The 27,988-nt window shown below is 38.7% G+C and overlaps 2 protein-coding genes across 4 annotated transcripts; both read right to left on the reverse strand.

Annotated features, from left to right (window-relative positions):
- Nucleotides 1-5,070: 5,070 nt before the first annotated feature.
- LOC109692205 (NADH dehydrogenase [ubiquinone] iron-sulfur protein 6, mitochondrial-like) lies at nucleotides 5,071-5,481 on the reverse strand. 2 transcript variants are annotated; one of them, XM_074081734.1, is made up of 2 exons: nucleotides 5,280-5,481; nucleotides 5,103-5,165 (listed from the first exon to the last, which is right to left on the reverse strand). In XM_074081734.1, exons 1-2 carry the CDS (start codon nucleotides 5,445-5,447, stop codon nucleotides 5,103-5,105), a joined length of 231 nt encoding a protein of 76 aa, XP_073937835.1. In that variant the 5' UTR covers nucleotides 5,448-5,481. The 2 variants fall into 2 exon arrangements, with proteins under 2 accessions (XP_073937834.1, XP_073937835.1); XM_074081733.1 differs by having other exon boundaries at nucleotides 5,071-5,481.
- A 371-nt stretch (nucleotides 5,482-5,852) lies between these two features.
- On the reverse strand, nucleotides 5,853-27,648 carry Snrnp48 (small nuclear ribonucleoprotein U11/U12 subunit 48). Of its 2 annotated transcripts, none has more exons than XM_074082932.1 (9): nucleotides 27,431-27,648; nucleotides 24,981-25,094; nucleotides 24,687-24,747; nucleotides 23,674-23,748; nucleotides 17,199-17,387; nucleotides 16,612-16,733; nucleotides 13,533-13,618; nucleotides 12,926-13,090; nucleotides 5,853-8,258 (listed from the first exon to the last, which is right to left on the reverse strand). In XM_074082932.1, the coding sequence occupies exons 1-9, from the start codon at nucleotides 27,584-27,586 to the stop codon at nucleotides 8,147-8,149; spliced, it is 1,080 nt and encodes a 359-aa protein (XP_073939033.1). In that variant the 5' UTR covers nucleotides 27,587-27,648; the 3' UTR covers nucleotides 5,853-8,146. The 2 variants fall into 2 exon arrangements, with proteins under 2 accessions (XP_073939033.1, XP_020028283.1); XM_020172694.2 differs by lacking the exon at nucleotides 5,853-8,258 and adding an exon at nucleotides 9,164-9,370 and having other exon boundaries at nucleotides 27,431-27,643.
- Between the last annotated feature and the right edge of the window lie 340 nt (nucleotides 27,649-27,988).

A 27,988-nucleotide genomic window follows, 5' to 3' on the forward strand; every position in this document is an offset into this window, starting at 1 on the left:
AGTGAATAGTGCTAGAGTAACTGGACAAACCCTCAGACAGGACTGGAAATGAGCATCATTTAGTTAAAAGGAAAAACAGGAAATATTTCAAGCCAGGAAGAAATAAAGGTCATAATTTGTGGAAGAATCAAGAGGTCCATCTGCTTATAGCCAAGAATTGCTGAACTAGGAAGAAGATATTGTTTTAGTCCATTTTCTGGTGTTATAACAAAATACCAAAGTCTGGGAGTTTTTCTAAAGAGGTTTATTTGGCTTATGACTCTGGTGGCTGAAAAGTACAAACACACGGTTCTGCTGTCCAGATGAGAGTCCCCTGGCTGCATTACAACACGGTGGAGATGCAGAAAGGGACTAGACCATGTGTTGAAGGGACATATGTGCAAGAGAGCAAAACAAGACAACCAAACTTGCTTTGTAATAACCTTCTTTTTTGCAGTACTAGGGTTTGAATTCATCCCCCCACCCCCACCACAACCCTGCCTTTCTTTTAGTGAAGGGTATTTTCGAGATAGGGTCTCTTGAACTATTTGCCCAGGCTGGCTTCAAACCACAGTTCCCCTGATCTCAAGAGGCAGAGGCCTCTTGAGTAGCTAGGATTATAGGTGTGAGCCACTGGCACCTGGCTTGTAACAACCCATTCTTGCAGAACTCACTCGTTCCTGTGAGAGCAGCATGAATCCATTCATGAAGATGGAGCCCTCATGACCTAGTGACTTTCCATAAGGCTCCACCTCTGAAAGATTCCACCATTGATTTGGTCACTCTGGGGACAAAGTTTTCATCACATGACCCTTTTTGACACAGTCATATACCACAGCAGGCATTTACAAGATACTTTTCAAAGTAGAAGCACAGGATGAAGTAATTTGGCAGTGAACTTATCATCTTATCTTTCCCTAGCAAATCTGTTGTACCAGGAAACACACTGGATGGGCAAATATCCAGGTGACCATGTAGCTCATACAAAGGTTTTCAGATATGGTGGCAGAGTTGAGAGATTTGGGATCCATCTGCATTCCCACTGACAAGCTGGTGACCTTGGGCAAGTCACTTTCAACCTCTGAGTTCAGTTTCTTCTACTGTGAAAGTAGGACTAGAGATGTCTGCCTCTTGGGGTGTTTGCAAAGATCACATACAGTGCTGTGCCCGCCACTCTTAAGCTGCTGAAAGAAGAAACTACCCTTGCTCTTGCAAACACTATTTCCCAAGGAACCTGACCTACCATGCCCATACTACCAGCCTTGTTCCTAAGAAGCACTCAGTCAAGGGAAGCAACTGTACTTTGGGTCTAACAGGCCTCCATCCTAAGATACATGTTGTTACTGGGGGGATTCAGTGCTTATAAAATTATTAAAAGGCTAGAGGGGTGAGTTCGAGGTTGGACTTCCAGAAATTACTTCCAGAATAACACCATAGAACTGGCTGCCAAGGGAGTGGACACCTCTGCCATAGCCAGGCACCTTGCAATCAGAAAGCAGCTGAGCGACAAATATCCAGGGCTTCCTTATCAGTAGTGAAGATCTACTGATAAGGAAGCCACTATCACTGTGGCCCCAGGGACAAAGACTGTTGGCTTAAAAAGCACCAGGAAATCTCCCTGAGAGCTGGTGGCTCCTGAACCACAAAGTACAAGCCCCACTTCCTGCTGGGATATCTGCTCATGTTGCATGGAAACTCCAACTCCAGCCTGGTTACCAGGATTGCTGGCAGATCCATCCCCAAAATGTGATGTCCAAAAAGGTGGAATGTGGCTGTGGCTGTTTCCACCCTGAGCTTGTGCAGCGCTGAGAAGGAGTGAGTCCTTTGTCCGCCTGAAAGTCACTCGTGGTAGATGGGAATTTGGGCGGAGTAGAGGCATCCAGTCACATGGTACTGAGCAGGGACCTTCTATAACTTGCTACTTCTGGCTCACCTCCGTTGGAAGGGGCGTGGGATCCAGAGGTGCTTCCCCACTCCCGAGCTACTCTTCGCTGGCCCAGCTCCTGAGATCACAGTGGACTTGGGCTGGGGACTGAATCCAGGCAACGTTCCCTTTCAGACGATGTAATAGGGGAGCAGGGGTTACAGGCAGAGGTTTCAAAGGCAAGTATTTCTGGGTTCTAATTCCTTTCTAGAGACAGAGCAGCTGTGTGGCTGCAGGCAGGTCACTGAACCTCTCCACGTCTCCTCATTTGTTAGTGGTAATGGTAATAGGGTGAAGTGGGGAATAAATGAAATGATGCATGTTGGACTCACTGTACCAGCACAAGCGCTCCTTAACCCATCGCTGTAGTGTTGCTGTCATAGCTAGATTCTCACCATTATCACCGCCTCTGGTCTATTTTGTGTCCCAGTGATGCTCTTTGGAGTATTCTCACAGCTTGAGAAGCATTTTGGAAGAACCAAAGAGGCTGCTTCCTTGTAGGTCTTAGTGTGATGAACACTTCCAACAGCCCTCCGAGAGATGTCAAGTTAGGAAGTTCTCTTGTCCTGCTGCTCGCTGTGGGGGTGTCAGGCACTTACCTGTTCACCCTTCCTCCTAGCCCATTCCCCTGCTTCCCACTTCCTCTTCCTTCCCCTAAGTGCCCGCTTCCGCTCATTTTTACACAGATGGGTATGAGGCTAGGCCAGAGTGTTGAGTGGACAGGTGGGGACAGAGATCTTTATCAGATAAGCCAACTTGCCAGCGTTTTCCAATTCAGGTGGCTCAGTGCTGTGAAATTCAAATTCAAATTGTTTCTCCATCTCTTTTGTGGGTTTTTTTTTTTGGCAGTACTGGGGCTTGAACTCTGGGCCTCACGCTTGCTAGGCAGGCACTCTACCACTTGAACCACTCCACCAGTCATTCCATCTTGAGTTTTAATGTGAGTTCATCCAATAAAGCCCATTTATTGTCAGACACAGCAAGTAATTTCGTTTGTTCACACATTGCCCAGAAGCACTGACCAACTAGAAATTTATGAAAATCCCAAAATCTTGATTCTTCCCCTATCAAACAAAGCCACTTCTGTCTGTAAAGGGGCAGAATGTGCCCTTTCCCCAAGCACATGGAATGAGTTGCCTTAGGTATACAGTCACCTGAGAAAAAAATATATGTGAATATGTTTTTTATAAAATATATTATATTATAAAATATTATAATTTTTTTTTGCTCCAAATTCTACTTTTTCTCCAAAGAAATCAAATAAACTCTTTATATTTGGAGAGTTTTTTGTGGGGTGGGGATGGGATTTTATTGCTTGCTTTTTAAATGTGTTGCTCACAGACATCTCCTTTCCTCTGGGGCTCAGCATCCATCTCGCCTTCTGTCCCTTTTCTCCCGCTGCTTAAGTTCTTGTCTCTCTGCTTTTTGGGGTTATTATCAGAACTATGAGGTCTGGCACTTGATCTCCTGTAGCCTGCCATTCAAAACCTGTGACTCACAGGGAGACTTGCACTAGTATTCGTGGGGCATAGCCAACTTTCTGTATGCGGTGTCCTCTTACCCACCTCTATCGGCTTTCTGGTACTTTTCCGCTGTAGCTTTTCTATTTTCCCAGTAAATGGCCAAAAGCATGTTGCTTCCCAGTCTCCAGTGCCAGGCTGGCACATGCCATGTTTCAGTCAAAACACAGTGCTTTAAGCTGCCTTATAAGGTTAGAGACGAATCCAGACCCCTTGAAGATAAGAACAAGTGAGACAGGAAAGGCTGCGCTGATGTGTGAGGGGGTTAAGGGAACACCACCCCAAATGACTCAGGCCAGTATATTGATTATTTGGAACTGAAGGCAGTAAGAATAGCTGTTGAAGGAAGGGCATCTGAAGTGTCCTCTCTTGCCCACAGCAAGCCATAAACACCCCTTCGAGGAAGCTGCCTTCCTTGTACTGGTGCATAAAATTTTGCTTCTTCTTGAACTTTATATAAATGAAATCATACAGTGTGTATTATGTGCATTTTCTTTCACTTACCATACTTTTGGATTCATCCAAGTTGCTCCTTTTTATGACTGAAAAATATTCTGCTAAATGGATAAACAACCATTTGTCTATCCGTTCACGAGCTCATGGACAAGTGAGTTCCTTCCAGCCTGGAGCTACTGTGGATGACACTGCTGTGAACGCTTGTGGGCCAGCCTTAGTGTGGACTTAGGTTTTCTTGTATCTTTGGTATCCTAGCATCAGTCTAGGAGTGAGGTTGCTGAACTTCACTTTCAGCATGTTTAACTTTACACATGTATTTATGCCTCTGCTGAAATACCACATTCTACCCCATAAATATACACAAATATTGTGTGTCAATTAAACATTTTTATTTTCTCACCAGGTGCCGGTGGTTCATGCCTATAATCCCAGCTACTCAGGAGGCAGACATCAGGAGGATCAAAGTTTGAAGCCATCTTACCGGTGACCCTTCTGTGGTTTACATTTTAATTCTGCTAATAATGTTTGAAGACCAAAAGTTTTCTTATTTTGATTGATGAAAGCCAGCCCAGGCAAATAGTTCATGAGATGCTATCTCGAAAAAATCCATCACAAAAAAGGGCTGATGGAGTGGCTCAAGGTGTAGGACCTGAGTTCAAACCCCAGTACCACACGCACACACACAAAATTATTTTCTTAAAATATAGTTAAAACAACTGTGGGCTAATAAACTAACCATTAAAAACTATCAGATAGTTTTCTAAAATGATTATGCATTTATGTAAGAGGCATCAGGAATCTCTGAGAGCTCATTGTTCTACATTCTCACCAACTTAGTTTCACCAGTCTTTTTTTTTGTTTTTTTTAAACCACTCTAGGTGTGCAGTATTGCCTTGATCTTAATCTATATTTCCTTTCCTAATGGTGCTGAGCATCTTTTCAGGCACTCATTTATCATTCACAAATCTTATTTTGAGAAGTGTCTGCTCAAATCTGTTGTCCAAATTGGAAGGTATTCGTTTTATGATTCTTTACTATGGATACAAGATCTTCACTATGTTTTGTGAAATACATTCTCTCATTCTGTGGTTTACTTTTTTTTTTTTTTTGCAGTGGGGCCACCCTTTATTCAGCAGTGGGAACACACACCACAGTGGTGACCCACACTGCATGCCCACCGTGAACGTGCTTCCATCCACGCAGAGGCCAGGGTGCAACCCACACTAGTGATGTTGCTGCTTGAACTGCAGGCCGCAACATGTTCCTGTTTTAGTTTCTTTGTCCAACTTTATGTACACCTTGGGGTGCCCCAGAGCACCCCCATTGCAGGATATCACCCGATGGACCACCTCACTCACAGGCTGCTCTGCTATCAAATTAATGGCAAAGTTTTCATTCACCTCTTTCTGACGACCTACAAACCGAATTCTCCTGTAGTCTTTAACATCATAGACCTGGCCTGTGTGTGTGACCTTCTCCCCGCTCAGTGTCACCTGCACCTCGAAGCCCCGTGCAGCCCCGGGAAGAATCAGCAACTGACGGAAGGTCTCCGCTGCCGCCACTGCCATCTTACCGGTGACCCTTCTGTGGTTTACATTTTAATTCTGCTAATAATGTTTGAGGACCAAAAGTTTTTTTATTTTGGTTGAGGAAATCCAATTCAGCAATTGACTCTTTTGTGGTTTGTTCAACTCTTTCCCTAACTCAAGGTCTCAAAGAATTTCTATATTCTTATGAAAATTTTGTATTTTAGCCTTTACGTGTAAGTCTATGGTTTGAGTTAATGTTTATAGATTGTCTGAGGTAAAATTCAAGGTTCACAATAGTATTCCATATGGGTATCATGTTCTAGCACCAAATTATACTATAGGGACATGGTAACAAAAACAGCATGGTATTGCACAAAACCAGACACGTAGACCAACTGAATAGAACAGAGGACACAGAAATAAATCCACACAGCTACAGCCATCTGATTTTTTTTTTAAGTTTTAGCAAGGATTTATTTTTAGCATAATAGGATAAAGTAAGGAGAAGTGGGGAAACAAAGGAGAAACAATTCCTACTTTCCACACAGGAAATAGGAGTAAAGACTCCTAAGCCATTTGATTCTTAACAAAGGTGTCCAAAAACATATGCTAGAGAAGACAGCCTCTTTAGCAAATGGTGCTTGGAAAACTGGATATCCACATGTAGAAGAATGAAACTAAATTGCTATTTCTGACCCCTCAAAAAATCAACTCAAAATGGATCAAAACCTTAAAGTAAGACCTGACACTTTGAAACTACTAAGGGAAAACACTTTGAGATATAGATGTAGGTAATAACTTTCTGAAGAGGACTCTAATAGCTTAGGAAGTAACAGCAAGAATTGAAAAATGGGATTGCATCAAATTAATTCTGTACAACAAAGGAAACAAGTGCCTCCAGGATGGGAGAAAACCTTCCTCTGATAACTAATTTTCATGAAAGGGTTTGAAGTTCTCCAATCAGCCATAATCAAGTAGCAAATATTTGGACGTTACTGAGCTAATTCAAAAATCGGAGCAAGGAGTTCATTTACCTAATAATAATCAGCGTGTGCTGGGCTTTATATAGCCACCTTGTCAATATCTAAATTAAAATGACCAATGTCAGTCGAATTAAAACCAAAATTATAGTCTGGCAAGGTGGCTCACACCTGTAACTCCAGCTACTTGGGAGGATTGTGGTTTGAGACCAGCCCAGACAAAAAACCCAGTATTACAGCAACTCCTAAGGCCTTCCATATAAGATTTTTTAATCTGAATTTTATATGTTCAGAAATTAAGTAAAATGACAGTAATAGAACTACGTATTATCAAATGACTTACTGATTTCCAACTTATAAACCTCAGAGCTGTGTCCCACACCTGAAATCTAACAGCCAATCTGATCCAAATCCAAACAACTTTTGTCTTTGTCAGTTACAAGCCTTTTTCAAATAAATTTTATTTCTACTTGGGTTCCCAACATTCAAACTGCTGCTATTTAGATGTGAGATGCTTAGGGCTGGGAGAGTGGCTCAAGTGGTACACTGTCTGCCTAGATGTGAGATGCTTAACACTTAATGCCAAAGTTTCTCCTAAATGTTTTAGTATACACTATAGCTCACTATTTGGCAATAAAAAGGAATGCGCTACTGACATGCACAGGGTCAATCTCAAAAATCTATAGTTGCTGGACACCTGAAATTTCAGCACTTGGGAGACTAAGAGAGGAAGATTTTGAATTTAAGGCCAAACTGGGCTACAGAGAAAGTTCCACACCAACCAGGGCCACCTATTGAGCCCGTTCCCAAAAGTAAATAAATAATATTCTAGAGTCGGAGCAGAGTACATATTGTACTTTACATACATGAATTTCTAAAAAAAAGGGATAAATCTAATCAATTGTAACCAAAAACAGATTATTTGGCTCCCTATGGTTAGGGGTACAGGAACTGATGTACATAGTAACTCAATAATATAATAAGTTTTTATGTAATGATATATTTTGATAATATATTTTTAACTGATAATATATTTTTAATTATCAAGCGAACCATGAATATGTTCTTATTCAAAAACAGTACTGGTAAAAGCTGGGCACCAGTGGCTCACTCCTGTAACCCTAACTACTAGAGAAGCCAAGATCAGGAGGATCAATGTTCAAAGCCAGCCCCAGGCAAATAGTTCTTAAGACCCTATGTTGGAAACAACCATCACAAAAAAAGGTTGGTGGAATGGTTCAAGTGATAAAGTGCATGCCTAGCAAGCATGAGGCCCTGAGTTCAAGCCCCAGTGCCACCAAAAAAAAAAAAGAAACCTAAAAATAGTACTGCATCATGGACCAAGCTAAAGCTTTACGTTGACCACCCTCCTAATCCTGTCTTCCATCCCTAATCTCTTGTCATCTGTATTCCTCCCCCAAATAATCAGAAGTTTGGAATGGATTCTTCTGAACCATAAAAATATATGACCAGAGTAGTTATGTCTAGGGTGATATATAATTGCAGAGCAAGCACACATACATCAAGCCCATCTTATTAGTGGATTTACTACACACAGTTTTGACCAAACAAGTCCTGTCAAAACCAGTAAGAAAATCAAAAGAAATTTCAAAAAAAATTTTAATTCCTGCACATGCTTTATGTGGCCTCCCGAATGCAAATCATGGCCCAAAAGCAAGGTGAAAATGAGTGTGTTTAATTGAAGTAAAAATGTGAAAATGTGAGATTTGTTGACAGATGGCCTGTCCTCAGTGGAAGTTAGGGTGTGGCAGGAACACTGAAGCAAGCGCACCCAGCACCACACTGAGCTCCGTGCATCCTGAGCATGGTGCAGTGGTCCATCAACAGCGATCTCCTTGGAACCATATACCTGCAGACACCAAAGTCTATACTGTATGACCACAGAAAATATACACTATTATTTTGTGCACTGACCTAATTTATTTATCTTTCTACAATTTGCTATTTTCACTTAGCATTGTTTCTTGAGATCTATCCATGTTAATACAGATTCAGACAGTCCATTCTCCTCATTTAGATTATTTTTTCCCTATTATAATTCACCAGTGCAGTGAATGACTAGAGTAGCTATGTCTAGGGTGGGCATAGGGATTGTAGATGCTCCAAGTGGACTTTACCCTTATCTACAAGGTTTAATTTTTTTTTACAATGAGAATGTATTGATACATAATTGCTACATTTTAATTAAATTTTTGGTGGGACTGGGGTTTGAACTCAGGGCTTCCTGCTTGCAGAGCAAGCACACTACCATTTGAACACCGCCAGATTATTTTGCTCTAGCTATCTTGGGAGATGGGGTCACACTAACTATGTGCCTGGGCTGGCCTCAAACTTTGATCCTTAATTTCAGCCTCCCAAGTAGCTAGGATTACAGGCGTGAGCCACCAATGCCTGGCAATTTATATATTTTAAGAACTGACATTTTTTAATTCTCAGTACTAGGGGTTGAACCCAGGGCCTCACACATGCTAGGCAAGCACTCTAACCACTGGAGCCCTTTTGTTTATATTTTGACTTTGAGATACTGTCATGCTGACTTTGCCTGCGCTGGTCACAAGGCTCATGACCCTCCTTCCTTTCCTTCCCTAGTAGATGGGATTCTAGGTGTGCATCACATGCCACACTAAATACTGACTTTTTAAAAAGAATTTTATGATATACAAATTACAAAAGACAATAAAACAAATTACTGATAAGAAGCAAACCATGTATTAAAAGATAAGTAAAATGAAGTCATGGGGCATAATAGTGAAATCATGGTTTGAAGCATAAATATTTATTGAAAAATAATGAGCATTAAATAGATAACCACATTCTTCTGCACAAAGCAACTATAATAACAAAACTATAGTTAAAATATCAGCATATTGGCTATAACATAAACATAATTAATGCAAGCACAAACATTTCATTTATATTTTTTGCTTTCTTCTTTTATGACTATGATGTCTTTCTCCATCCCTGAAATGAAAGGGGTATAAAAAAAGTATTAAACACTTAAATATCAAAGCTTTACAATAATCATTCAAACCATGAGAAGTTAAACACACCTTTAGAACTGAACAGCAATTTTTAACAGTAAACAGGCAAAATCAATTATTAAAACTAAAATAGGAGTGAGCAAAGAAGATTTATGCTTTAAAGTTTTCCTTTAAAATTAGCTTTGAGTATATGTAAATGATAGATGACCTGAGGATCCATTTCACATAGAACATTAAAGTCACAGAAAGAATTAAAAAAATGGTCTGATTGTGGCTGGAGGTGTGGCTCAAGTGGTAGAGTGCCTGCTTTGCCAGGACAAAGTCCTGGGTTCAAGCCCCAGTTCCCCAACCCCAAAAAAGTCTGATTGCCTTATACCACTCTGTAACTCATTTCATCTCATGGATGGATATAAAAAAATCAGCCTTACCCTATTAAGAATCATTTCTTGCTAATAGTTTACATATCTTCCCCGAAGAAAAATTATTTCACATCTAGATTTTGAAGGCCTGTAATGTATTTAAGTACATAGGGATTGATTGAAGATGTCAAAATTACTTAGGTGGATGAAGTTCTTAACAAATTTCAAAGAAGTGAAAGAGCACAATTTCTGAAGACAAGCAAGAGTTAATCTCTTTATAATATAATTACATCATACCAATCAAAAGGGATCCCTAAGCAAATATTTCATTTTTGTCAGAGAAGGACTAAGTTAGAGTTAACTAGATCATAGTAAGGTGAGCAAAATTACCAAATAAATATGAAAGGCTTTACTAATTCCAGTAACTTTGCAGAGACAGGGTACATATGAAAGCCTGTTATGTGACAGGCCAGTGCCCATAAACTAAGTAGAACATGAACCCTGCCTTGAAGGAGCTCACAGAATAGCAGAGAAAGTTGTAACTATTAAGTTCAATAACAAGTATGTGATAGGCAAGATGGTGACAAAATGAAAAAGAAGATCAGCTCTGCTTGGCAAACATTGTTTCTTTTTCTTTTTGGCTGTACTGGGGTTTGAACTCATGGCCTCACAGTTGTCTGGCAGGTGCTCTACCACTTGAACCACATCTCCAGCCCTTCAGCTCTGCTTGGATAAGTGAAAAAGGCTTCAGAAAATGACCCAGCTGGATTTAAAGGATAAGGAAGAATGTCCCAAGCAGGCTTTAAAAAAAAATTAGGCAGCAGGACACAATGTGAAAAGGCACAAATACAGGTGAGAAAGTCTAAGCAGTTCAGGCTGGCCAGTGCACAAATTTTGCATTTCATGGATTCATAGCAAAATACAAGGAGAAATACTCAGCAGTTCTAATCCTGGAGGTATCAAGAGCCATTATTATTATTATTATTATTAATTTTGGTGGTACTAGGGCTTGAACTCAGGGGATCACGTTTGCTAGGCAGGTCCTCTTCCACTTGAGCCACTCTGACAGCTTGAGACCATTCTAAAGAAAGAATTTTAGGCTAGGCATGGTGACTCAGGCATGTAATCCTAGTTACTCAGGAGGTGGAGATGAGGAGGATCAAAGTTTGAGGCCAGTCCAGGCAAAAAGTTTGCAAGACCCCATATCAACCAATGGCTAGATGGCGGCGGGGGTCGGGGGGAGAAGGGGGGTGCACTTATCATTCCAGCTATGCAGGGACACATAAATGGGAAGATCATGGAGGCCAGCCTGGGCACAAAGTGAGACCATATCTCAAAAATAATCAATGTAAAAAGGACTGACAGAATAGTTCAAGTGGTAGTGTACCTGCCTAGCAAGCATGAGGCCCTGAGTTCAATCCTCAATACCACCAAAAGGAAAAAAAAAAAAAAGTGAATTTTGCCAAATATGAATTTGGAGGGGAGGGAAGTTGAACTAGGGCCATGTGGATGCTAGGCAGGTAGGTAGGCACTTATCTCTGAGCTGTATCTCCAGCTCACAATGATGAATGTTTTTTGTTTTTTATCTTTTTGAAGGCACTGGGGTTTGAACTCAGGGCCTCATACTTGATAGACTGCTGCCCTCTACTTGAGCCACTCTACCAGCTTTTTTTGTGAGGGCTGGCCTAGACCATGATCCTTCTATTTACATCTCCTGTGTAGTTGAGAAGACAGGCACCCCCACCGCTCCCAGTTTATTGACTGAGATGGGGTCTTGCCCGGGGCTGGCCTTGAACTGCCATCCTCCTAATCTTCACCAAGCAGCTAGAATTACAGGTGTGAGCCACCATGCCCAGTCCCCAATGATGAGTTTTAAGAGGGTTTTTACTTTTTAATTTACTCTCGTAGTAGAGTAGGGATGGATTCACACAGGATAAATCTTGGACACAGAATAATTACGAAAACTGTCATAATTTCCAGACAGACAATGACAGGGACCAAAAGAAGGAGGTACATTTGAGGTATCTTTAGGTAGAACTGACAGGAATTTAGAACTTGTCAGATGGTAAGAAGTAAAGCAGGAGTATCTAAAAATGATTCCTTGATATGTGGCTTAGGTCAATAGGAGGGTTGTTCCACTGACCAGGATAAGAATAATGGGGAAAAAGGAGCTGGGGGTGTGGCTCAAGTGGCAGAATGTTTGCCCAGAGAGCAGGAGGCCCTGAGTTCCACTGCCAGAACTGCAAAAAAAAAAAAAGTGAGGAAAGAGGAGCAGACTGAGAGTAAGTTTAGTTATACCTCTGATAAATACAAGATCCAGGTAGATACCTAGTAAGCGCTGGCACATAGGAGTAGACCTCAACCAATTTAAATTAATTCATAAATGAATAAATGTATTGGATTGGGGTTTGAACTCAGGGATTTGCACCTGCAGGTGCTCTACTGCTTCAGCCACATCTCCAGTCCATTTTGCTCTGGTTATTTTGGAGATGGGGGGGGTCTCATGAACTATTTGTCCATGCTGGTCTCAAACTGTGATCTTTCTGATCTCAGCCTCCCAAAATAACTAAGATTATAAGCCTGAGCTTGTAATTAACCCACTATTTATTTATTATTATTATTTAGTATTAACCCATATCCTGCAGCTATCAAAACTGTACAAATAAGTGCAACATTGACTGATGTTAAAGTATAGATTCCTCTCTGAACCTAAACATACTTCAACTGAGGAATTAGCAAGAAAAACAAATGAGAATGATAAGAAAATATGAAGGAACGAGAAGAAAGAGCTCTATACAAACACCTTTTTAACATATCCAGACACTATTTTCATTTGTCCTAGCTAAGAAGCAAGTAAGGGGCTAGCAGAGTGGCTTAAATGGTATAGCACCTGCCTAACAAGCATGAGGCCTTGAGTTCAAAACCCAGCACCACCAAAAAAAAAGAAAGTGAGAGAAAAGGAAATCAATACCTTATCATGCATTTAGAAAAACTATGTCACAAGTGGTAGTATCTGAACTGAACCATGACGAATGTTAAGAATCTTTTATTATTTCCCCTTCTTACTTTAATCCACTTTTACAGTGGATTTTCTCTGCCTGGTCCACAGTGGAAGGACCTGGTTTGCTTTTCAAAAGTAAATGCTTCAATGTTAGATGATGTAGGGTTAGACTCACCTCTCTTTCCTTCTTTTTGAGTCAGAGTTTTTATCCTTATCTTTATTTCTTTTTCGTTTATGTGGGCTCCTACTCCGATCCCTTCTATGTCGTGAACTCTCAGCATCCAAATAGCTTCCACCAGATTGTCGTGAATCTACTGAAGCTGATCGCCTTTCTTCATTCCTGAAACATAACAATGCTAATTAGTTCATTTTACCACTGGTCTCCATTACACACAAAGACACAGCAATTATAAAGAATAATGTTCTATATTACACCAATGATAAATAGGGTTTAAATAAATTATTCATATGTGCATAATCTTATACTCCACAAAGAGGGAAGTCCAAAAAACATAGCTCCTATAATATGTTTTACTTAACTATTTCACTAATATGGTTACTCCTCCAACCAACTTGCGCTACATAATGAGTTTAAAGACAGCCTGGGCTACATAGTAACACTCTGTTTCAAAAATCCAAGAGCTGGGAACATAGCTCAGTGGTAGAGCACTTGCCTAGCATATACAGGGCCCTGGGTTTTAGCCCCAGCACTGCAAAAACAAATAAATGAATGAACAAAAAGCAAAATAAAGGAAATAGTTTCATCAATTAAGATGACATACTTTTTGGCATCATCTGCTTTTTCCTGCTCTTCTTGCCAATGGTTACTGAGTTCTTCCATATGTACATTTATCACATCCCGAATCACCTTGGGAGAAATAATCACCAAATGTCAACTAAGAAAGTTGTTCAAAAAATTAAGAATAATCAATCAAGAATTTACTAAGTGCTATAACATAGACTGGGAGGCCTATGAATTTTAAAGAATATAAAAAAGGCAATGATCAAACTGGAATATGAGTAGTAGATGAAAGTATTATTTCAACATTAAATTTGAAGTGGGTAACTATGCTATGATTATGTAAGGAAATACTGCTATTCTTAGGAAGTGTACTAAGTAATTAGGGATAAAGGGTCATGATGTATGGAACTTATCCTTAAATAGTTCAAGAAAAAAATCATGTTTAGATAGAGATGGAGAGAGTGAAAAGTATACAAAAATAAAAAGAGTGAGCAGGAGTGGTGGTTTATACCTATAATCCCAGCATTTGGGAGGCTGAGGCAGGAGGATTAAGAGTTCAAGGCACACCTAGGCTACATAGTGAGATTCTGTCTCAAACAAGCAAACAAACATAAACAAAAAGAGTGAGTGAAAATGATAAGCAATATATGGGCCAAAATGTTCACGATATCCGAGTTAAAAAAAAAGGATACACAGGAGTTTTTGGTGGTGTTTTTACTTTCACAATTAATCTTCATGCTACAGAATACTTACAAATAATTTTTTAAACTTTATAATTGTCAAGATGAAAGACAAAATATGAAACATTTTAGTTCTTTATACATACTTTCTTGAACAAACAATAAATTCTTTGCCTATAAGACCATTTGAAAGTTTGTTTCTTTTCTACTTTTCCCAAATCATCAAACATAGGACTGGTCACAAGGTAGGCAAAGATAAAACTAAAACAGAAGCCAACAGGTCTCATGCCACATTAGGAAATGGTTGTTGTTTTGTTTTTTGGTGGTACTGGGGTTTGAACTCAGGGCCTCATACTTGCTAAGGCAATATTTTAAGTAAGGTATGGAGATAATGGGTAATCCAAGAGAAAGACACTGTAGTTACAGCCTGACTGCATTTTTTTCTCTAACTCAGAGAAATGTTCAATAATTCTCAAAGTAAAATGGAGCAATGCCCAAATTCCTTAAGAACTTCTCTCTCACTGGACAGTTCCTTAGAAGCACTAAGCCCTAGCCACCCTAGATCACGAATAGTTCTATGAAAAATATCTACATTTAGCAATGCTTATTCTTCCACCTGAAAAATCCTTATCCCCACTTCCCCTCTCCTACCATATTCTCCTATGGAAAACCTAAGACAGGCCAGAGTCTAACCTGGTAGAATGGCATGAACCATACACATCTGCTCCAGCACTTCCCTCAGCATCCCTACTGGATTCCTTGCTGGTGCTTCTACAAGAGCTCTTTGAAGTCCACAGAACCCACCCAACACAAGTTTGCCATATAGAAAGGAATGAGTAGACATTCCTTGAACCTTTCCTGCTTCTCCTTTTCCCCCCATGGCTACCTTCCTCTATGAAGCTCATACCAAGGCTTTGATTTTGTTGTTTTGTAGTACCAGGATTTGAACTCAGAGCCTGTGCTTCCTCGTTAGGTGCTCTACACTTAAGCCATGTTCCCAGCCCACCAATTTCATCTTTTTAAAAAAGCATCACTCGCTCATCCCATACTTTGATTTCACCTTTATTTCAGCACTTAACACAATCTGTATTTTTACAACCAGCACTTGATGGAAATGGTGACCCTGATACTCATTAAGACTTAAATTGGCAAAAATAAAGAGCATTTCAGATGAGAAAACAACTTATGTTAGAGCATGGAGAAATATTTATGTGTAATCAGAAACATGCTTGACTAAAGCAATAGAAAAATGCTTAGAAAATGAGTTTAGACTACGCAAAGTCTTTGAAACCAAAGAAGATATACGTAGAAAAAGTTAGGGATTCAATGAGGAAACTGTAGCATTTAGGCACATGTACCAAAAACTTATCAACTCTACCCATTAAATGACATCAGTGCCAGGTGCCAGTGCCTCAAACCTATAATTCTAGTTACTTGAGAGGCTAAGATAGGAAGGATCACAGTTTGAGACCAAGCCAGGTGAATAATTTGTGAGACTCCCATCTCCAAAAAAAGCAGAGCAAAATGTGGCTCAATTCACAGTGTCTGCTTTCCAAGTGTGAAGCCCTGAGTTCAGACTCCAGAACCAATAAACAAAACAAAACAAACAAAAAGACATCTGAAATTGATACCTAGATATATACCAAGAAACTGATGCAAAATTAACACCAAGACATTTCACAAATATTTAGTAACATACATAAAAGCATTTTAAAATTTCTACAAAAAAAGATTAACAGTTATAATTTATTGAGAAACTTCTGGGTTCTCATGGATTATCTCAATCAATTCTCATAATAATCCTATGAAGTTTACACTACTATAAAATGAAAGAAAAAAAAGGAATCTAAAAAGCTCAACTAACTTACCCGAGTGGCAAAGCTAATAATAAACAGCAGAATCAACACCTAAACAAAGATCTGTTGAAAACTAAAAGTCATACCCTTATCATGATACAATACTACTTCCTCAAAAGTAAATCTATTTTAGCTGGGCATCTGTAGCTCATGCCTGTAATCCTAGCTAGGGATAGCAGTTGAAAGTCAGCCTGGGCAAATAGCTCAAGAGACCCTATCTCGAAAAAAACCTTCATAAAAAAAAGGCTGGTGGAGTGGCTCAAGATGTCAGCCCTGAGTTCAAACCCCAGTACCGCCTCCCCCGTCTCCCTCCCCCCCCACCCCACGACACACACACACACACAAAGTAGATCTTTTTTTAAGTCAGTACCATCTCTTTATATAAAGTTAGTACAAAAGCATTTGCCTGGGAAAAAATGGGTCTGAAAATGATGGAACAAATGCCTATCAGGTGTGGCCACCCTAAAGACCTTTCTTCACAAAACCTCCAAAGAAATGAGGAAATTAGTAGAACAAATTCAGAAAACTATCTACAAGAAATTTTTTTTGTCAATTAAGTTCTCTAAAACTATGTCAAATTTACCTCAGTATATGATTTCTTGGTTATGTGAACATTCTTAGCTCTATAGGACTGGCGTCTTCTTTTATAATCTCTCACTTCTGCCAGGATTTCAAGGTAAGATTTTGGACTTTTTCGGCTATTATCTAATGAAAGAAGTAAAATAATTAGATCCTTATGAGCTTTTAAATTCCTAAGAATTAGCAGGTAGGAATACCACAATCATCCTTTATTTCAATATAGTTCAAGATAGCACACAAACACATCCTAAAAGCTCCCCTATATGTGTGTGTGGCATGCGCACACACACAAACAGTCCTGGGTTGTTTTCTATCATTCCTCATCTCTAGCCATTAGTTAAACATAAGAGCGTGAGTGTTTAGGTCTGTAGATTAAGGCAGCAGTACAGTTATAATTAGCATTCTTACAGAAGGAAGATGTGCTTAACATAAAAGTCAGAGGAAAACAGGCACTGAGTAAATAGCTTAATAATATGCCAATATCAGATGATACAAAACCACCTTCCGCAAACTCAAAGTGTCATGGTAATGAAATCACTTTCCACTTAGTAAGGAATGACAGTTATGTAGAGTATAACATTCATCTCAAACCTTGATTGACTTTGGCAGCCAAGTCAACAAAAAGATCACTGTCATTTTCAATGATGTGAGGATTAGAGCGCTTTTTCTTTGTCTCCTCGATGACAAAATCATAAAGGGCAAGCCGATCAGCTTGGGTTAGATCACAAACAAACCGTTTATGATTCAGAGGAACTTCAACAGGCAATGAAGAATACGTTCCTAAGTAAAAATAAAACCACAAGAATAAATAATGCATTAAGTATTGTGGACTGAAAATCTACTACTTATCTTAAAATGTATGATATAACAATGCAATATTAACACAAACTATTCTTTACATGGAAATCACTAAATAAATAAAATAATCTATGTGATAACTGGTAAACAATGACTGTTCCGAATGCTTTACCCACAGCATGTACCATAGATGCTCTCTATCCTCTCCCACAATGTTAAGATAGATCCCATGAGGACAGGCAGTAATAATCCAAGAAACAATTTACTCATAAGAAAACCTTTCCTTTTTCTTTTTTTTCTTCCCATAATGAGGTCTTACTACCTTGCCAAGGATGGCTCAAATACCTGTGCTCAAAGGATCTTCCCTCTGCTCCGAAGTAGCTGAGACTACAGATGTGCACCACAACACCTATCTAAGAAAGCCTTTATGGTAGTAACTTTCAAATGACTATCCATATTTACAAAGTGAGTATTGCTTTCTGTGTATATGTTTTCCTCATAAAAGCCGAAAAATGTTTTAATAGATAACATACACTGTAGTTATTTTGAAAACAAATTATGGGACTATGAAAACTATGGAAAATGTCTTTTTCTTTTAGAACATTGCGCTAGATGTTCAATATTCAAAACATATCCTATTTGTGCAATGACTTACAGCTAGGGATCAAAAAACAATTAATTGAGCTGGGCATGATGGTGCATGCTGATAATCCCAGTACTTGGGGGAGGGGGCACTGAGGCAGAAGATAGCCAGTTCAAGACTAGCCTGGGCTACACAGAGAGACCTTGTCTCAAAATAAATAAATAATAAAAGAAGTAGTCCCAAACTTCCTCAGACCAGAGAAAGACAGATTAAGCTGAAATTAAACTCACTTTCATTTTCTGAGAATGATGTATATTGGCTTAACCAAATCAAAGAGAAGGTAATAGCAGTGCCCCTTATAGTTACAGAACTGTCTAAAATCTGCTCATGAATGAAAAAAAGTAAATACAATACCTTTATATGATGTATTAAAACATTGCAGAAAATTTTTTTTTTGAGATTCAAATATTCTCAAAGAAACAAAATGATTATAACTATAAATAAAACAATTTAAAACAATTCTTTCCAATACAAAGAACATGAACTGCTAAAGGAATCCTAATGTTTGCTTCTAAAGTAATAACTCTGATTCAAAGAACAATGTAAAATTGTAGCTCTTCCCAGTTCTAATATTAGATAAAGTTCAGCCTTATTAACTTCTTAGGTAAGAGGCAAAAAGAAGAATAAGAGCATACCATGAACTACACATTGGAACAAAAAAAGAAAAAAAAAAGAAGAAATGACTTTACATTTGTCCACAAATTAAGAGGAGAGCTACACTGATCTGCGACCATGGTTAGCTATGTAATGACACACAGCCACTTGTACCAATCAAGGGACTTTGAATTAGTGGAAAACAGACCCGCTAAGTCAGTTAGTTTGACATTAATGCTGGGAGGCCATGAAAATTCCTTGTATGCTGCCAGTTGTTAAAACATTTAAATTTTATAGCATGAAATTAGCCTTGCAAAGTTTAATTCCTTTGAACATAGGCTATAAAAATGTGGGAGAAAAATACAAAACTTGGCAAACAATGACACATTAAAAACAAATTCCTCATAAACCTTGCCTATAATCTTTAAACAATGAAATATAATGTCCTCCTTAAAATATTTTACAGTTTTCTTTGATTTACTCATCGCATCTTAAAGTTCTTTATGGTAAAGACTGATACTTCTTAAAATTCAACCGAAATTCCAAATGAAGACTATAATATCGTGACAGCTATTAAGATAAAGTTGAGAGGTTTGAGTGTAACTTTTAAAAGGATATCATTTGTAAAAAGGATACTGCATATCTTTAAATAAGGAGTACATTCAGGTTTCTAATTCCTCTTTATACTCACCCCAATTACTGAAAAAGAGAAAGTACAGGAAAAGTTAAGCAACAAACTGCGCTCAAATCTTTTAGAACATAGATATTTCTGACAAAAGAAAATAGGATAAACATACTTAAATAATCTTACATTTACACAAAATGTGAAATTTTCAAAATGTACATTTCTATATGGTTTATGTGCTGTAACTGTTACAACTGTGTCCCTCTTTTAAAAAAAAATCGTGGTAACATATAAAAACGTAAAATTCACCCTTTTAACCATTTGTAAGTGTATAGTTCAAAGGCACTAAGTGTTTACACTGTTGTGCACCTATCACCTCTATCCATTCCCAAAACTTTTCAACACCCCAAATGAAACTCTAACTTACTTTAACTCTAATTCTCACTCTTCCTCGTTAGTCACTTTTGCCATCACAGAGCATCTTACGCATATGACACACAATATTAAATATTAGTAAAAGGAATTATTTCAAAGAAATAATTTAGAATTTGATGAAGAATTCATACAGTAACAATTCTCTAACAGTAGAGATAAGAAATTAAGGCCCGTAAAAGTAAAAATGACTTACTTCAAGTCTCACAAGTAGCAGGAAGATATGTGGTCTAAAGCCATTCTACCCTTTAAGGTTCTTTTATAGTATACTGTTTTGATTGAACTCAAGGCACACTGATCTTTAAATCATAGCCTTGTCTCAAATACACTTCATGAAGTTTAAGTACGGCAACTTGAGTATTTAATATTGTAGGAAAAAGATAAACCATTAAGTATAAGCTTATTTATGATGGAAACTGGTATCTTGGTTACCAAATTAGCCAATGTAACTGCATCTAAAAGTAAATATGTACATCTAATGGCTGTTCAAACATGCACAAGAATTAGCAGAGTAAGAATTATGTACACTGAGTTTAAGCCTGACACCACTGATGAAATGAAACACATCTACGACCTCATCAGAAATTTATATTTTAGTGTTTATCATACAAACTATTAATTACATGGAAAATACAAAATTTTTCATGTTAGTCATTGTCCCTTTAATGTAAATAAATCAGTAAAGAGATATTTTAAAAGACTCTTGTCTTGAAGTCAAAGGTTTAAAAAAGGTTACAGAACACATAAAAATGTATTTTTAACAATGAAATCTTAATTTAAGATAGTATAAGAATTCAAACTCAAAATGTTCCTCTCATCTATTGAAAGACCTGTTCATTCAAAGCAATCCTCTGATGCATAAAGCTATGAGTTCAACCCTCAGAGCCACCAAAAAAGAAAGCAACAAAACAAAAAACAAAGTAATTCTTTGCTTTTGTAATGGACTAAACTCAATGTCCAAATGTCTTGTTATCCAATCATACAAATTTACAAACTTGAAACATATTCTAAATTATTCACATATATAAAACTCTTGAGCCAGGTGTGTTGGTACACATCCGTAATCCCAACTACTTGGGAGGCAGACAGATGGGAAGATCATGGTTCAGGGCGAGCCCAAGCAAAAAAAAGCTAGTGAGACACCCATCCCAGCTACTGAGGAGTTACAAGTAGGAAGACATCAGTCTGAGGCCAGCCCTAAGAAAAATGTAAGACCTTCTCTGAAAAATAAAAACAAAAGGGATGGGGTGTGGCTCAAGTGGTAGAGCACTTGCCTAGCAGGTGCAAGGCCCCAAGTTCAAACCTCAGTACCACCAAAAAATAAAAAACTTAAATAAAACGTGCGCCCATTTGATTACATTAATAGTTTTCTGCACATTAATTTTCACTTAGACAATAGTAGCTGCCGATTACTGTAGCTAAGATTAGTTTAGCATTTGTCATCTATTTCTCTAAACAATCCTAAAATATAATTTTACGTTATTGATAAGAAACAAAAACTAAAAGGTTGTCATTTATGGAAGGCTATGGCTAGCTTATTTCTTTAAACAGGCTTTGACAAAATAAACCGCGAACAGCATCATAAAAGCATGTTCACACTTGAAGTTTGTGATATTATTCCACTTAATTATGATAGGCATAATAAAAAATAAGTGTATTGGAGCAACATTCAGAATCTAAGCCCATAAATTTTACAGAGAGTGTCTAACGAAAAATAGAACTCAGTTCAGAATTTGTGCCAAAATTCAGAATTTGATTCTGGATCCAGCTCTGCTATTATTTAACAGAGGTGAGTTACTTCCCTTTTGTGTGATCATTTCTTAACCTAGTATGGAAAAGAAAGTATTTCTGCAACCTATCTCAAGTTTATTATGAAAGAGAAATGAAATGCATAAAAGTTCTGGAAAAGGACCTTTTAAAAAATAAAAGCATTAACTGGATGTGGTGGCACACACCTATAATCCCAGCACTTGGGAGAATGAAGCAGAAGGATGGCCAGTTCAAGGCTAATCTGGGCTACATGGTGACACTCTATCTCCAAAAACAACAATAACAACAAAAAACATTGAGGACCTTTAGAACAAACATACCAGAACTTTATCAGATCCTTATCAATCAGTGTTTTTTTCTATCAGTAAAATGCAGACACTGGGTTAGATGAACTCTAAGTACTCCTTCAACTCTAAAATGAATTCAATAAATTTGTCTAACCAGTTAAGAGTCAAAGTAATTTAAAATTATGCACATGTGAATAAATGAATAAAATATAAATAAATAAAAAATAAAATAAAATTTAACCCTTCCAAAAACCAAAAGCCTATTTTTTTATTGGTCTATTAACCAAATGAGCAGAATCAATAACAGAGGCCACAAAAGGAATGACTGGTCATAGGTCAGAATTCTGTCCAAATAATCAGAGTCAAATGTCGAAGAAAAAAAGAAAGAAAGATCCCGAAGTTAAGGTGACAGGAACAAAAGTGACAGTTCTTATACAAGAAATAGTTCCTGGCCATTGGAAGTAACTAATACAGACAGGTCAAGGCAAGATGATCTTCCTCCTGAAGACCTGGCATCAGTCCAGTTAGTGGCTTAAAACAGTGTTTGGTAAAGACCCTGAACTTCAACAAGAGAGAAAACCAACCTTCATTACAGGCTAGGACAGAGCAAGAGTAAGGAAAAAGAGGAAAGCTGTCCAGAGAAACCTACTTATAGAAGGTTCAAAGATGACACCTCAGAGATCCTTGTAAGAGGAATCAGGTGTGCTTTGGCTAGATCTCACACCGAGGTTCAAAAATCTAAACTCTGGGTTAAATTTTCTTTCAATTTCTTCAAAGCTTATGCTCAAATTTTTAACCTAGTTTCTGTCAAAGTCCCAGGTAGAAACTCAAACCCAACTTCAAAGCTGGGCATGAAAGGATTCACAAATCCTCTAAAATCAGGTGTAAAACACTGTGTGCTTTTTTTCTGAGGAGATCCAAGCATTCATCATCTCAAAGAGATCAAAGTCAAAAAGATTAAAAATAACACTACATTTACAAACCAGACACCTGTAATTGTAGTCTGAGATCAGGAGGATCACTGTTTGAGCCCAGCCTAGGCAAAAAGTTCAAGAGACCCAATCTCAACCAATAGCTGAGTGGGGTGGTACAGGCCTGTCATCCCTCACTAAGTGGGAGATTGAGATAAGGAGGATCAAGACTTGAGGTCAGCCCAGGCAAAAAAGTTTGCAGGACCCTTCTCAACAGAAAAGGCTGGTGTGGTAGTATGCACTTGACATTCCAGCAACAGCAGGAAGCATAAAATAGGGAGAATCATGGTCCAGGCCAGCCTAGGTAAAAAAAGGAAGACCCTATGTCCAAAACAACCAAAGCAAAAAGGGCTAGAAGTAGTTCAAGCGGTAGAACATCTGCCCAACAAGCAGTGAGGCCCTGAAGTCAAACCCTAGTACCACTGGAAAAAAATTACACTTACAGAGTGATACTCTGAGGACATCTGTGGAGACTAACCTCTTTTAGCCTAATAAGCCTTTTCTTTCTACATTACATTTCAACATTCTCAAAAAAGGAAATCTCAGGCTAAGACTGTCTCACCCAATGGCATTTACTTACTAAATAATAATTTTTTTTTTTTGTCTTTTCTTTTTGGTGCTGGGATCGAACCCAGGGCCTCTCGCTACTAGGCAAGCACTGTACCACCAAGCTACATCCCAGCCCACTAAACAATAATTTTTTAAAAATTATCCACAAGGTAGTCTCACCTATTTGTAATTCCAACGCATATACCCCTAGCTAAAATAGTGTCTGAGACTGTGGTGAATCGGAGCAGAAATAGCTAACAAATGAAGCTGAAGCAAAGCAAAATAGTCCAATGTTAATGTAAAACTTATCCTTTTCCCACTTTCACAAGGTTTTTCTTGAAGAAAATTAGGAAAATAATTTCACTGAGTAATTAGCTCAAACTACAACGCCACTTACTTTGATTATAACAATCACCATCTTTTCCAACTGCAGTTCTAGCTTGTTTAATTATCTGGAATTGAGAGTCCTTATCTGTCAAAAAACAAAAATCCATAAAAACATTATGAACCATTAGTGTCCATAATTAAATAATTAAGTAGTTTCCAATCCAAGCTCTCTAGGCACATTTACAAACCTTTCAGAATCTTAAGAGAGGAAACACATCACTGTCTATACAATGTGAATACAGAATTCTTTCAGATCTATCTAGAGTCCAGGAAGTGATCATTTTTCAAGCAGTTCAGAAAACACAATAATCAGACATGCAGGTGTAGCAGCTACAAACTTTAGTGATCAATAATAACTAACATTTCAGGCTAGTGGAATGGTTCAAGCAATAGAGCAGTGGCCTAGCAAGTATAAGGCCCAAAGTTCAAAGCCAAGTATCACAAAACAAACAAACAAACAAACAAACAAACAAAAACCCCTAACATTTCTTAAAACCCAGTTAAGTTTCAGGCACTATTCTAAGTATATTAAATATATCACTTAGTCCCCATTTTATAAAGAAATTTAGGTAACACGCAGGTTAATTACCTTGCTGAAAGCCACACATCTGTTAGTGACAAAACCAGAAATTGAATCAGGGAATTCTGTGTCTAGATTTCAAGACTTTAATCATATGCTGTGAACACCTGGAACACTCTTCCATTCTCATTCTTATCTTCTATCTGTGTTAGGCGCTCAGGTTTTTGTTATAACCAAGAAGGAAGGCATTTGCCCTAATGTATAAAATTTTGTGGGATTTTCACTACCTGTTAAAATAAACCTGGTCCCTAATTGCAGATTATATGAACTAGTTTCACTATACATTAATTAATACTACATTCTTCTAAGGTACTAAATGCCATTCTTAATCATAAGAATGACACTTATAAAAAAAAATTCTTTTGATAATTCAAAAATGAAAAATACTTAAATATAATTTACTTTATAATTTTTAAATTATAGTCTAGTAACTTAATACTTACTCAAAGTAATTGAAGGCATCTTCACATTCTCATAGAAAAAATCAGGATTATACATTTCATCCTAAACAGTTAGGAAAAAAAAAAAGGAAAATCTTAGTGTTCTGGAAGATTAGATAATTGACTATCTCAAGATTTGACAGACACTAACAATAGGTTAATACCATTTACATATTTTACATAACTTGTGAAATTAGGCAAGTACAAGCCTACTATATGGGGTTCTTATTTTATGACAGAAAACCTCACAATATACCTTCAACTATTAAATAACACATATATAATAAATACATTTACCTCCTCTTCTTTGGTATAGCCCAGTTTCCTCAATCTACAAGATGCCATGTGCTTTGCTAAAGATGACTTTGGCATGTGATGATTGGAATCATAAGGACAGATCACAATTTCATCCTATTAAAACCAAACCAAAACAAGGAAAAAGAGCAGACAATATTTTAAAAATAATTATACCATTAAATGTTTACTACTTGGTTAAGTGGTACTATACCTTGTCTTTTGCAGCCTTTCTTAACTCCTATGTGGGCATGCTTGTATTTAAAAGCATTTTTAAAAACTCCTTCAATTCCACATCCCCCTAAAGTTGCCTTCCCATCCCTTCAAAGCCTGCTTTGTCAAAGGCTTGAGATTATACTCACTGTCTCAACAACCTCACCAAACAGCTATTCCTCACTCACTGCCAGCATTACTGATGTCAGCCAGTAGGTCACTAGCAACCTTCTTGGTGCTACAGCCAAACATGTCACATTCCTTATAATATCCAAACTCTTGGAAGGTCATAACCCACTTGTTCATTTCTGTCATCCTGATACGCTTGTTCTTTGTACCTTTCTGGCAGTAAGCGCACCTGCCTAGCAAGTGTCAGACCGTGAGATCAAACTCCTGTGCCACACATATACACAAAAATCTAGTTAAGCATGGTGACTCATGTTTGTAATCCCAGCTACCAGGCAAAAGCAAGATTCTACCAGAAAAATAACTAAAGCAAAAACAGGCTGGGGACATAGCTAAAGCAGCAGAGCACTTGCTCAGCAAGTGCAAGACCTGTGTTCAAACCCCATTTCTGCCAAAATAAATGAATCTAAAAAACAAAAACCCTACAGATTCTCTATCTAGTATGGTTGACAAGGATCTTTAAGACCTTGCCCTTTGCCAGGAATGGTGGTACAAGCCTGTAATCTTAGCATTCAAGAGGCTAAGGTAGGAAGATGGAGAATTCCAGGCCATTGTAGGCTACATTGTGAGACAGTGTCTTATAAACATCTCTGACCCCCCCAAAAAACATCTGGCCCCTGCTCACCATCCTCCTTCCTCTCCACCTCACAGCTCTAGCTATCCTTAATGACTTGAGGTTTCCTGTCTGATCACTCACTTGTGTCTAGACTTCTACACATGCTCTTGATGCTTCCTCTGTAGCTAATTCTATTCATTCTTCAGCTGAGAATTTACTTTGTCCAGGAAGCCTTCGCTGATCCACCAGGCCTTCAATAACCTATCACAGGCTTTATCACATAATGAAGTAGCTGATTTCTCTGTATTCCCAACACTATCACCAGACAATGAGCTCTAGGAGGAAACTGTCACTGTTGACTAAACTTCAGTTTATTAAAACATCACAGAAAAGTGGAGATTCATTAACTGCCTGGACTGCATCTATTTTAGGTATTACAGCTGACATTTACCATGATTTTTAAACCAGTCACTCTTGAATAACAGACATCAGGTTTGCAAAAGTTATTGTTAGAATCTGGGAATTTTACAAATAAGTTTTAGAAAGGCAGTGTAACAATTAAGCACACAGACTCTCAGGAGCCAGAAAACCTGGGTTTAAATTTAACAGCCATTTAGAAGCTGTGTGTCCTTGGACAGATTACCGCCTCTCTGTTTCCTCATCTGCAAAGTGTCGTCAAAATGGAATTATTATGAGTATTAAATGAAGTAACATACAGAGTGTTATTTAAGTGTTCATACAAAGACTCCGATGTTACTTAATGCTGTGCAACAATGGTAAGAGGTTTCGTAGGCCCGTCCGATGGCATTTATTGCTTTAAATAGTCCTTGTAAACAAAAAATGAAGCTTTAAACAAAAATTACACTGTGTGCTTAGTACAATAGTGATCGATTTACACATAAATGAAATTCACTTTAAATACTTCTCGGGAAATCAGACAGGTGACCTAAACCTGGCAGAAATTATTATAGTATAGTATACGCGGAAAAAAAATATGACAATATCCCCATCAAAAACAAAAAGCTCATTCATTCGAATACACTTGCCTACGTTTTTTTAAAAAAGCAATTCTACCGTCCAGGTGAGTTGTTAGTTAACATCTCTTAGTGACATCCTTTAGTAATCCCGAAATTGGTCCTGTCCGAGTCCTAAGAGTCGGATTTGAAGGCAGAGAAAGGCGAACTGGTGAACTCCCAGCCCTCCTGACACCGAATCCGACGCAGGCGAGGAATCCCTACGACAGATAAGGCAGATCGCCAAGCTTCCGCCAGCAGCACGCCCAAACCCATTCGCTCAGTCTCTGAGAAACACCAGATGCGCCATTCGCCCCATCTTCCCGTTTTCCTCAAACAGGAGGTGCCGACGGAGGAACGCTCGGGCGACCCTTGGTATCGGGCCGCTTAGGTCCCCGGCGGCCCCGACCGCTCTGCACGGACGTGGGCTCCAACGCCCTTGCCTTCGCGGAACCCAGAAAAGGCCCGGCGGCCGCGCCCCTCACCTCCGCCGCCTCCTCTTCTCCAGGGTCCAGCTGATCCAGGCTCCAGCCCAGGGACGCCGTCACCTCCTCCAGCGTCCGGCAGCAGCTCTCCACGAACTCGCTCAGCTCCTCCTGCAGCCGCCGCCGCTCCTCCACCGGAGGCGGCGCGCCCTCCATGGCGGCCGCTCACCAGCACCAAGGAAGTAGCGGAACTGTGGGCGGTGAGCGTGTGGGCCTCTGGGAGCGGTGGGCGGGGCGTCGTTATCACGTGACCGAAAACAGCCTATAGGGAAGAGCCCCACAGAGAGCGGGAGCAGTCGTTTTGAAAGGTGTTGGGAAATCTCTTGCAGACAAGAGCCTTCTTTGCTCTGCACCTGGGTGCTTTGTCCCTTGCCTTCCCTGAATGGCATTCCCCTTGCTTATCAACTTAAAAAAAAAAAGATTTATGCTGAGAGGAAAAATTTTAAAATACTTCAAAAAAGTGTTCATATAGTCACCCTAAAGCTCATTGTTATGTTCCCCACTTCTAATTTCTGTGTCTTTTCTCCCCACACACATTCTTGCTGAGTTCTTGGAAAG

The sequence above is a fragment of the Castor canadensis genome, chromosome 8 (assembly GCF_047511655.1).
Source record: "Castor canadensis chromosome 8, mCasCan1.hap1v2, whole genome shotgun sequence".
Classification (NCBI taxonomy): domain Eukaryota; kingdom Metazoa; phylum Chordata; class Mammalia; order Rodentia; family Castoridae; genus Castor; species Castor canadensis.

Bases quoted from the DNA above. Each gene is read 5' to 3' on its own strand.
- Snrnp48 (XM_074082932.1), bottom strand. From the start codon at position 27,586: ATGGAGGGCGCGCCGCCTCCGGTGGAGGAGCGGCGGCGGCTGCAGGAG. The intron at 13,619-16,611 runs GTAAATTTGACA...ATTTCTCCCAAG, and splicing joins CCAAGAAATCATATACTGAG to GTGATTCGGGATGTGATAAA. The intron at 8,259-12,925 runs GTGAGTCTAACC...TGGTGTCTGCAG, and splicing joins TCAAAAAGAAGGAAAGAGAG to GTATATGGTTCCAAGGAGAT.
- LOC109692205 (XM_074081733.1), bottom strand. From the start codon at position 5,447: ATGGCAGTGGCGGCAGCGGAGACCTTCCGTCAGTTGCTGATTCTTCCC.